This window comes from Oryzias melastigma, linkage group LG11, assembly GCF_002922805.2.
Source record: "Oryzias melastigma strain HK-1 linkage group LG11, ASM292280v2, whole genome shotgun sequence".
NCBI lineage: Eukaryota > Metazoa > Chordata > Actinopteri > Beloniformes > Adrianichthyidae > Oryzias > Oryzias melastigma.
In genome coordinates this window covers 16,011,012-16,023,132 of record NC_050522.1, presented here as the reverse complement: position 1 = coordinate 16,023,132, position 12,121 = coordinate 16,011,012, and the positions used below count along the sequence as shown (strand labels likewise).

At 37.0% G+C, this 12,121-nt stretch overlaps 2 protein-coding genes across 3 annotated transcripts in view; both read left to right on the top strand.

The window, feature by feature from the left end:
- adnp2b (ADNP homeobox 2b) overlaps positions 1-12,121 on the top strand; it is a gene marked incomplete in the record, with an annotated part of 705,870 nt that overhangs the window by 82,522 nt on the left and 611,227 nt on the right.
- Positions 2,571-12,121, top strand: part of cap2 (cyclase associated actin cytoskeleton regulatory protein 2) — a 19,739-nt gene continuing 10,188 nt past the window's right edge. Inside the window, exons 1-4 of one of the 2 annotated variants that reach the window (XM_024294594.2) lie at positions 2,571-2,904; positions 5,104-5,230; positions 5,347-5,444; positions 7,767-7,844. In XM_024294594.2, coding sequence (XP_024150362.1) covers positions 5,113-5,230; positions 5,347-5,444; positions 7,767-7,844 — 294 coding nt within the window. In that variant the 5' untranslated portion in view covers positions 2,571-2,904; positions 5,104-5,112. Of the gene's footprint in view, positions 2,905-5,103; positions 5,231-5,343; positions 5,445-7,766; positions 7,845-12,121 lie in introns of both variants that reach the window. The other variant, XM_024294586.2, reaches the window with a different exon arrangement.

Sequence of the window (12,121 nt, the reverse complement as noted above, 5' to 3'; positions counted from 1 at the left end):
GAGTTTAAAAGTATTCTAATAATAAACGACTCTGACAATAGATCAAACCATTTTTTGTAGGTATCCGACATGTACATTTTGGAGCAATGGCAAAGCTCTTAATGCCTCTTGATTTAATGTCAGCAGTTGTCAAGAAAAAAAAGACAGTTAATCTTCACTCATGCAAAATCACCTTAAGTTAAAAATGACAAAACTTAAAAAACAAATCAATTTTATATTAAAATCTTGGTAACAACAAGCTTTATTAACACAATAATAAACATTATTAATGTGTTCATTGGGAGTTAGTGAGATATTTATCAGCACAAAAAGCCAAATAAGGTTTATTAACATACTTAGTAAGATTAATTAACATCTAAAGTGAGACCAATGACTGCAAAGGCCATATTAATAACATGCTTACAATCTTAACACGTGTATTAACTATCTTTGACAACAGATTATTGAGTGTTTTGCAGAACCAACACCAGAGCCTCAATGGAGGGAGAGAAGACCCAGATGTGGCTCCGGAGCCTCAGCTTGACCCCTGGAGTATAAGAAGAATTAGGATTTGGAATTTAAGCTTCAAATTGGATTTCTGAGTATTTCTTATTTCAAATTGTGGCGAATTAGGATTTAAAAAACACCATTTAAAAGAGCTCTCAAATGGGCGGGCTGAAGGCCATTCTAATGCATCCACCTGCAGACAAATAGATCCATTAATGTCTTTGTTTTCCTTTGCGACTTCCATTAAGAATGTTCACAGATGAGACAGTTTTTAACCTTTTTTAAACAAACAAAACTTCAAATGCAGAACTTTTTCAGAATTGCTAAAAGTCTGAAAGAAAAATAGGTTTCCACCTTGCCTACCCCCAAACAAAGTTATTTTTTAAGTGTCATGATTTCTCTTTAGATGATTTATTTACTGCATTCAGGGTGTATGGGTAAAAACCCACAAAAAACATCAGAATCTAAGAAATCACTCCATCAATAATGCATCTGTTCTCCATCAATAAGTCATGTTAAAAAAAGAACGAGAGATGTCCTCCCTGCCTTCTCTCTCTTCAAACTCAAGGGACTATTTTAGTCCCAAATGAAACATGAAGCTGGTAGGGAGACGTGACTCATCATGAGAGCAGCAAGGCCTGATGGGTAAAATCAACACAGATGTACAAATAGAATTTGTTATTTAAAAGATCCAGCTGCAAAAGATGTTTTCCACAAACCCGTTCTCACTTACTTTGCTTTCATTTTCTATTTTTGAAAAGACTATTTCCCAGATTAAATTCACAATTTGACTTTCATCATGATTCTTCTGTAGAGATGGTTTGATGTTTTCATTGGACCACCCCAATTCTGAAGTGTTTCTTTTAAATTTTGATCAGGAGCGACACTAAAAATGGAGAAGATGGAACAGCCAAGTCAATGTAAGAGTTAACTGTTAATAAATAGACTAAAATTTAGACTTGCATCCAGTTAGACCCATTACTGGAGTTGGTTGAACAGGCAATCTTGGAGTACCCAAAGTATAGAAACAAGTTTGGCAGAGACAATTTATTCTTCTAGTAAACAGCATAAGATGTAATTTTGCTCAATAAATCTGAGTGATAAACAGATTGTTGAGAGGAAACCAAGACATTTTAATATCATATCTGCAGTAAATTATTTCTTTTTTAAATGCAATAATTCCCTGTCCTCAACATTCAGTTCAAACCTTCAAATTTTGGGGTTTAGTTTCAGTTCGATATATGATTTGTGTATTACAAAACAATAACAAAAAACTAAAAAATTACAAAATTATCCTTTCTTTTATTTGCCAATGAAGTAAAACCTTTCAGCTGGCTTATTCCAAGTCTGGTTTAATGTGATTTGACAAGATTAAATGTATGTAATTTAGCACAATTTAACACACGTGTGTTCACGCTTTATTGTAAACATATGCAACCTTTTGCAGCAGGTATGCAACAATTCACTTTCTCCACAAATCTGTTCATCAGTTCAGCAACATGTGCTTTAGGTTTAAACCAAGAATTGTGACATCCATATCAGCCATATACAAAAAAAAAAGAAGCAACACAAAATGCTGGAAATATGACATTCTGCTGTTGTTTCAAATACAAATTTAAACTTAAAATTTTCAGATCCATAAAGTTTTTTTGTTTTCTGAGAACTTCAAATTTTTAAAAAAACATCTCTAAATATGATCAGTTTCTTGACTGTACAATGTTAGAACATGGAATGTGTTATATTTAAAGTTCAGTAGATAAAGTTTTAAACAAAACAATGTAATTTATGCTCCTCTGAAAGTTTTTCTTGCCCTATTGTCACTAAAAATAACTAAAACCAAAATAAATTGGATTATAACTAAAAATAGAAAACATTTTATGGAAAAAACCTAAAATATATATGTTAATAGAGGTGTGTATAGTTGTAATGTAAGATAAATAATATTTTTGCCTGCAAATCCCTTTAAAAATGAAGATATGACTTCCTAAAATCAAATAGTTCCTTTGTTTTTGGATGAATAACTGATGTTTTACCGTTTGGGAGACATTAATGGGGTTTTCCGTGTCAATGGGGGTGAGCTCTTCTTTCGGGAAGGGTCCGTGCAGACATCGCAGCGCCGTCAATCATCTGTCTATTTTTAGCCGGCTCCTCACAAGCTGCCAGTCCGGTGCGCAACGGAGGAGGCTCTGCTGGACGGACTGAGCCACGGTCAGCGGCGGGACTTTCCTAACCCTGACCGTTTTTTGCTTAAGCCGCTCAGGACATCCCGGAAGTGGATTCCTCGGTGCCGCCGGGGAGAGGAGAAGGACAGAACCGACAGTCGAACCGTGTGGACAGTGAGGTTTTCAACTGGCGACGCAACACCAGTGCGTAGAGCGCAACTTTCTGACTGACCATTTTGGGGCCCAGAGGAGGAAGGTAATGCTATTCTTAAATTAGAGCAGAATTATAATCAGACAAGTATTTATTTATTGCCAAAGCTCCTCTTTTTGGTGTGTCAGAGTTATTTTTATGCGTAAAGGCGCACTCACCTTTGGCCTTTCAGGTTCCCATAACCAAATCTAACCATCCTAAACATAATAAGGCAGTTTTTTCCACTTTAAAGTGTAAGATAAATAAATAAACAACTATAAATAATGTGTTTTAAAATAGTTTTTTGGAACTATTTTGTTGCCTTTTGTTTGACATGATCCCAATTATTCATGGCATTTCAGGCAAACTATTTTATACAGTTTTATTTATTTTTTTCAATTGAGCAAATCCATAATTATTAGACATATGACATAAAGCCATGCATGTGGCAAGTGTGGTATCTCTCTGGAGGATGCATGAAACCCCTCATTAGAATATCTAGAAGGCTGCAAACACCACCAGGCCTTGGCTCAGTAGCTGAAAAGATCAGATGCCACATCAGAGCACAAAAAACAATACTTTAAGTCAGGAAATGTGCACTTCTGCAATGTTTTTGTGTCTGACTTTTCATGTCCAAAAACAATCTCAACTCTTGGTGTTTTCCCATCAGTTTTCATTAAAATGCAGGAGCACAAATCTGAAAGAGCATCACTGTTAAAGCTGTAGCTTCCTATGGTGAATTTGGCTGACTGACAAAACAGTCAGTCAAGATGGCAGCTGGTGCTGTTTATGCTGTAAAAATCAAAGTTTAGGCTGGATAAATTTATAAAATCAACCCATACATCATCTAAATTGTATCATAATAAGTGTAATATAAATTTACTCCAATCAAAAAGTATTATTTATTGGATTTTTAAATCATAATTCACAAATATACAGAGGATCTTCAGAAATAAAATTATATTTTCTTTGTTCTGTTTTTATTTTTATTTTTTTTATTTTTTAACTAAGTTGGTTACAATCTGGAGTTCATGGTGGTGCAGTGGTTAGCCTCCTTGTTTCTCAGGGAGAAGGCTCTGGTTCAAATCCCAGCTGGCACCTTTCCGTGTGGAGTTTTCATGTTCTGCCCAAGTTTTCTCAGGGATACTCCAGCTTCCTCCCATAGTCCAAAAACATGCTTCATAGGTTGATGTGTTACTTTAAAGTGTCCCTAGGTCTCTGGCAACCTTATGACCCCAAAAGGTTTATAACAGGTTAAGAAAATGGGTGGATGATACTATCTACTGTGAACATGTTTTTAGAAGAAAATCACCTAAACTATTAACTGTGTTAATTTTTCTGTCTGTTAAACATACAAAAAAAGGAAAATTGTCATTACTTTTTTATTAAATAATCACAATAATGACTGATTTATCTGCTATGAACATGTTTGATAAAATATCCCATTCCAACCACTTCAGCTTTAAAATAACTATCCAAAAAAGCTGGAAACTTGTTGAATACCTTGCTTACAAAAATGTTTTATTCATATATTTTTAATTTAAGTCAACTTTGGTGAAAAATTCCTCCAAAAGGAGGTACAGAGCGCTCCTCTTTCTTTCAACTAAAATTGGGAGTTGACTCCGAGCTCCTGTTCTCCAGGATTTTCCAGAGAGCTCTTGTTGTGACCTGCAGAGCAGAAATAACATCTGAGTCCTGTGACAGGCATGTGGCACAGCTGGCAGAGCCAACGTGACGACACCCGTCACGGTCTGCTCATGGCAGACCATTACCACACTTGGAAGACATAAAGGATCTAAATCCCTGATGTAGAGATCACATCTTTTTAGCTTTTGTTCAAGGCACGTGACTCAGATAACAGACATTGTGATGAAGGTGACAGGTGTCTGACCAAAGAGTTTGTGTTACAATGCAGCAGTGGATTGTGTTAACATGCTGCTGAACTCTTCTGTTGCCTAAAACAATTTAAAAAGGGGGCCTGTTTTGCCTCACAGTCATTCAGATACCATATACGGTATTGCTGTAATGTGTTTTTCTTTCAATGCAGCTTTGTTGAGTTAACATTTATTCATTTTTCCAGTGTTCAGACAGAAAACACAGTTGTATCAGATGTTATTCCATGTTTAAAAGATGTCCCACACTCTTGGATTTTGACACATTTATGTCAGACAGTAGAAATCATTGACAGCAAGCTGGTGGACAAAAGTTATCATTAACATTAAAATGTAAAAATGACTAAGGAATACATTCCAACTTTTTTTCCAGGTTTGCACCATGGAGGACTTAATTCAGCGGCTGGAGCAAGCTGTGACTCGGCTGGAGCATGTGTCCACTTTAATGCAGGAGTCTAACGCCATGGCTAACGGGACATGCATCAACGGCCTGGATCAAGGCAAGTCTGCTCCTGAGAACAAGTTCGGGGAATTGGACAGTTTTTTCCCTTCGCTGTGAAAATCTGTTTATGTCTCGTCGGCCAAACTGAGATTTTTTTCTGTGTGAACACAGCAGTGTCTCACTGTGTGGAGGCCTTCGATGTGCTGCTGGGGGGTCCAGTGTCCGACTACCTCAAGCACAGCCGAGTCATCGGAAGAGAAGTGGAGAAACATGTAAGTCTTCTCACTTCAGGTTAAGAGCATAATTAATTTGAAGACACCAACCTGCAGACGACTGCTGCTGGTGCAGACACTAACTGTTGTAGAATAGACTGAGAGAATGCCTTTTTTTGCATACATTTTATCATTTTTAGTGAACAGATTGCCCTTTTGACCCCTCCCCAATGCTTTTCTACATCCAGCTTTAGACACACCACTGCAACTCACATTACACTTCTGATAAACCAGTTAGAGCCAAACCCTGCATTTGCAGCAGGGTTCGAACCATTGACTGTAAATAGAATCGGACAGAGCCAGGTGTGATGTCACCAGTAGAAAATGCCTTACTTCTTTCTGGCTCCAGCGAAATGAAACCAATTCAGTCACCATTTTTCTGCCATTTTATTTTGAAACCTGCCGACAGTGATTGGTCCAAGTCAGTCTGAGTCAACGTTTCTATGGCAACTGCTATCGTCAGTCATGAGTAAGCTTGTTGGAAGCCCCTAAGCAAGCTCAGAAAATCTGTCAATCAAACGTTCAAGGTGGGGCCAGTGGGCACCACGTGCTTTAACTGAGGGCTCTAACTGATCAGTTTATAACTTGAATAACTTGCAATAAAGAAATATTGTGGGAAAACAAATAGGATTGGTAAGAACATGTTAAGTATTAGAGCAAAAAATGTTATTCTGGCTAACAGAATGACTGAGTAACAACTGTCTATGTCTCAATAGAAGTCTTTGGGATTTTGGCTTCTTGGAGCCAGCAAGTACTTCCTGTTTGGAACATACTCAGTCCAGTCCCTATACAGTCAATGGTTTGAACACATTGACAACTGACACACACAGGGAGACATCCTAAGAGGCGTAGTTAGCCAATTTAGACAACAAAACGGAAACATTTGTATGACTCCACGTCTGTTCCTTAAGAGAGTCATTGTTTTGGTCCAGCGTAATGACTGAAACTTAAATATTGTTAATCTTACAATTTTGTTGAGCTCAATCTTCTCCCAAATAAAAAAACAGGGTGCAACATCAATGCAGACACCAACCACTGCAGACGGGATTGTCATGTTTGTTGTAATCAAAAAGCCATTCTAGAAATACCACACCATCTACCTTTTTAAGCTCTACTCAGGTTGCTGTCACCATTAACTTTTCATGGCTGTTTCCAGTTCCCTGCCTTCTTCTTATTTTTGTTTTTTAAGGAAAATCCAAGTAGAAAGCCTCATAAACATTCTGACTTAAAAGAAATGTTAAAACATTTTCTGGCCTCACAGCAAGGAGTCGCTGGTTGGAATCCTACTTGGGATCTTTCTGTGTGGAGTTTGCATGTTCTCCCCATGTAAGCATGGACTCTGGTGTCCTTCCACGGTCCAAAAACGTGCTTCATAGGCTAATTGGTGTCTCCAAATTTCCCCCTATGTGTGTGAATTTGTGGGCCTGCAACAGGCTGGGGACGGCATATTTTCAATTTTCCTGTAAGGTGATGTTCTCAATTATATGTCAAATTTTACTTAATCATCATTTTCTGTTCCTCAAGTTAGACATGCACTAAAAAAGGCTTTTCAGCTGGGATTTTCTTTATAAAGATCACTGTTGGATGGTGACGCCAAATGGAGCCAACACTTATCTAACTTTTTTAAACAGACATGATTGTTTCTAGATTCCACTTAGATAGAAGCGGCTCTGGAAAACTAAAGGATCCTAATATGTGCGGACAGCAAGTGTGTTTCAGTAAAAGTTTAAACAAGGGAAGGAAAAATGACTGAACTTTGATCTGACATGTATTAAAGAGAATAACATCTTCTGATGTATTTGATGACAACCTGGTCTCCCATTAGGACTGCTTTAGTTGGCTGTAACAGCTGTATAATGTCTTTGGAAATGAGCGACTCAGAGGACTCCAAAACAAAGGAGTAAAAGCAGATTAGAAAGAAAAGAAAACAGAACGATTTTAATTTTTGTTTATGTTTTAAAAAAAATAAGACTTCTGTCCCATTATCCTACAGCTGGCCCAGATAAAGGAGGAATATGAGAGACTTCTGGGGAGTCTGAGGAGCCCCTTTTATGGAGAATCCCTCCCTGGTGGTTCTGTCAATCCGCAATTGGTGGTCTCAGACGGACAAAAGACACAGCTGGCAGCGACTAACCCAAACTCAGTGTGCTCCTCAGGGAGACATTTTATTGTCTGGATTCTTCTACATAACATAATAATGTGAATGTTAACATACATGTGCTCCTCATGGGATTATGTTTGGTTATATTCGACCTATTAATGGTATTTTGTTGAATATGAAACCCTTGCAGGCTGTCTGATGTCGTTTTTCTTTGCATGCAGGCGGAGATGGTAAAGAGAGCGCTGCAGACGGAGAGAACCTTCCTCAAGATGGCTGCTACACACCAGGAACCAGCACAGGTAGAGCAGGAAAAACTTTGCACCAATCCCCCATCCTCTGTTCTGTTATTTAACGTTGCAGTTCCTCCAAAGAACACTAGGGGAAGGTTGCAACTGGGAGCAATTTTTAATTGAATTCTATTTTAAAAATTCAAATTTTACACCATGAAAAAGTAATTAAGTGTACCCATAGCAAATGAATTTTTTTCTACAAAATTTGTCAAATACATTTGGTTGTGATGGATAAAAAAGATACATTTGAAGTCTTTAGGGAAGCGGTCAGAAACTTTGCTTCAGGGTTTATTAGTTAGTTCAGTGGATAGATATTTGCTGAAACAAAACAGCCAAAGACGTTAGAACATACTAGTAATTTAAATTAATAAATAAATCAGTTGCATTTGGGCCTTAAAATATTTCACTTTTCATAATGCTTTTATGACCATCATAAAGTATAAAACTAACAAGCATAAAGTCAAAGTAGGGCCAAAATGATTCGTATTGTACCACACAGGCTAATTAACATTATTTTTTACTTTTTGAGCAATCTGAAGTACTTCAAAACATTAACTTTTTATCTGACTTTTCCACTTTACACTTATTCATCTTTTGATCTCTATTCAAAATCCTCCCAGTGGTCTTTTAACCCTATAACACTTTCACTATAAAAAGATACCCATCACTTCTGCCAGGTAAATATAAAATACCCAATAAAAAGTATTTCTCATAAAAAATAGATCAATATATGACAATGAATTAGATTAGTTTTCTTTTATTTCAAACTGTGCTTTATGCCACAAATTGGGGGAAAAAGCATAGGAAGACCCTAAGAACATGCTTGAAAATGAGTGAAAAAGTGGGAATTTGAGAAGAAAAAATTCCTAAATAAATAAATAATGATACTGTACACTTGGCCTTTGGTCCACTCATTCCTGGGACATGTGAGACTTTACCCAGGGACCCATGACACTCAAAAAATCCAACAAATTTAAAATAATGAATATACTTTTGCTCGGGTGAAAATCACCCAGCGATAGTGCTCTAGGGATAATAAGGGGAAAAAAATGAAAAATTATGTCCTATTTTCTAGAACATAGTTCCTGCAGAGCAGCAGGAGTTCACTATCAATTCAGCACTGGCTGGGGGGTGAGACTACTGAGTAGCTACCTTCCATTTCCCATCATCCACCTGTTCACACACTGTCCTGCTAGCTTACAGCCCCTCACAACCCCAACATTAGTGGTGAAACAAAAATGGCGAACCATCCAGTCGTACAGTTTTGAGCCAGATGCCAGCTCAGACGAGGGAAATGAAGACAGATCTATCTGTCTGCAAGTGGATTCATCATGATCAAAGCAGGGAGCTTGCAGCCTGCCGACTGTAGCGGTTGAGTCAAAGTCAACATTTTTCCGTCTGCTCCTGATTCACGATGATTTAAAAATCTATATACTCAGAAATGCAACTTAATTTTCTTCATATATTTTCTCCATCATGAGCAAAATTCCACAAGAACATGTTTGAAGCAGCATTTTCATTGGAGTGGGTACAGTCAGTGGAAAAGTGACAGGGACTTTAACTTGAAGTTATTGCTGTGGAAGCCTGACTTCCTAGCTCTACAAAGTGGCGAGAGCAGTAAATTGGAGTGAGGAAACCAGATTGAAGTTCTCGTGACATTCGCAACCAAATTGCATTAAATCTTTTTCATCCCACAAAGACAGAAGCTGTGTCTCAGTGCTGTGTGACTGCCCGTGTCCTCCTGTTTCCCACCCTGCCTGGCCGTTGACAGAAGGATTACTCTGCTCTTTGAGCAAGAAAATGCTAATACAACACATTCCCAGTATGTTCACATATAGAGGGGAAAAGGGGATGGGGCGGTGAGAGAAACCTCAGTGTGAGAGAATCATAATGATATCATCGCTTTGGCCTTCTGTCTGCATTGTGTGTCAGTGTCACAGGGTCCACAGACCCCACCAGGAAGTGATTACTCCCTCACTGTCAGGTCACTGGTTGGGAGGCTCTGAAAAGACTATTCAGTGGTAGTTAGAAATGCAAACAAGGACAGAGTGTGGGTTTTAACCAGATTGGGGGACTGGAGAAGGGTGGTGGGGGTGGCAGAGGACAACTCACTCAAAACCTTTTTTAAAAACCTACTCCAATAAAATATATGTTTTTAACATGTTCTTGTATTTTCTTATGATAAAGGACATATATAACAAAAATTAAGTTTAAACTGCATTTCTGAATCAGAAGCCACAAGCTCCCTGCTGGATAGGTGCAATATTGCTAGCCATCTTTGTCGCACCGCTAATGTTAGCTTAGAGTGGTGAGGAGCTGTAAGCTAGCAGGAGAGAGTGTAAACAAAGGGATGATGGGAAATGAAGGCAGTCTTACTTCACACCTACAGTCCTGCCACAACTTGGAAATGAATTTCTAATAAACTACTGCTGCTCTGCAGAAACTATGCTCTAGAAAAAAAATACATTTTTTTTTAATTTGGCTAAAAATATTCATTATTAAAAAAAAACAAAAAAAAAACACTGGGAACGATTTTACAATAAATCATAAGATGATTGGAATAGGACTTTATATTTTTTATGTCCTGATAAAGAAAAATCTATAGAATTTAAGTCATACACTGATGGTTAGCTATAATGTTGTCACTGAAATGACTAATTTTTATTGTTGGTAAGTTAATAGAATAATAATAGATCAGAGGGGAGCAAACTTTTTGATAGGGTCTAAAATTTGACAGAAGGGCCCGACTAGGAGCAGTTATGTGGCATGTTTTGGTAACCTGCTTCATAAGAGAAAGAAATCATGTGGATTTAGAAAAAAATCTATATATTTTAAAGCAGAACATGTTGGAGTTTATTTAAAAACTGGGATTTTTTTTCTCATTTTAGTGCCAACTGCAACAATGGAATTAGTAAAAAAAAAAAAAAAACTTAAAGAAATGCTGCATTCATGAGCTGTTAGTCTGTCAGACTTAGAAATTACACACAAACTTCAGGAAAAACAACAAATCTTAAAAAAAAACACATGAATGCAAATGTTTCAATGTTTCTATATTGCAACATCTATTGAGAGACACCTGGCATAATGAGACACAATAATTAGGATTATCAATATAATTTATTCTAGTTTAGTGGTCCAGATTAAACAGTTCAACAGGCTGCATATAACCCCACTAATAGAGACTTGTTCATTAAGTTTTGGGCTCATTTTCTAGAGGGAGGTGGCAACAATGAAGATTGAAATGCCCAAACTAACTAACATAACTCATCATCCCAAATCCCTTTCTTTCCTCACAGGTGAAATTGCAAAATATGAAATCCTTAGACTACAGTGATGAGTTGTTGTTTCCATAGTGATAAATCTCCAGCAGAGCCTGAAGGATCAGTTTTATGCCAAAAGCAGGAGCTGGTGATGAAACCAATTCTGATGTGCACCAAAAGAACATCAGCATATCATCTCACACAATTCTTCATCTGAGAACAATTATTTAGATGCAAATTTTTCTAGACAGAGACAACAGTGAACAAACAACTCATTCACTGTAAAAAAAATGAAACTTTTGATTCATTTAAAAGAAGCTCTGTAATTTTTTTCACTTCAAATTATGACTCTTCATCAAATTCAAAATTTGAGTTTATGGTTTACTAAACTTAAACATGTAAAATGAATATTACGGAGCTTTTGTTAATTTTCGCTATGTTTCACTTTTTACATTGTGGAAAGTCAAAATTTAGTAAAATAAAAAAATGTCAGCCTTGAATCATAATGAAAGATCCTTCTGTGTGAATTACAAAAGTCTGTTACAAAACCAGATTTATGTTCAAGTACAACAGCCGAGGAAACCTCCGCACACTTTCAAGATAATGAATCCCCAGTGTGGCAGACACTACTGAAAGCTGCCTTACATGTTTATAACACATCTCTTGCAGTATTTATTTAAAGGGTTGGATTTGGTTTAATAGCTCATCTCACGTCACGTTATTCCAATTTAAAAATATTCAAGTTTCATGGCTTTTAATTTGAAAAAAATATGAAAGTGTTAGTTTTCTCAAAACACACTAAAGCACAACAATAATTTGTAATATAAACAAAGTGAAACAGAGACGTTTAAACTTGAAGACATTTTACAAATGCTCTAGAATTCTTTAACACTCCTCCTCAAAGGCCTAACAAGGAAGTTCTCTGATTCATCTCCAGTTCTCTGCTCTTTCCAGATGTAGACAAACGAATGACTGAGGAGTCCCCGTCTCTACGCACACACATCAGCTACTGACGTACACAAATAT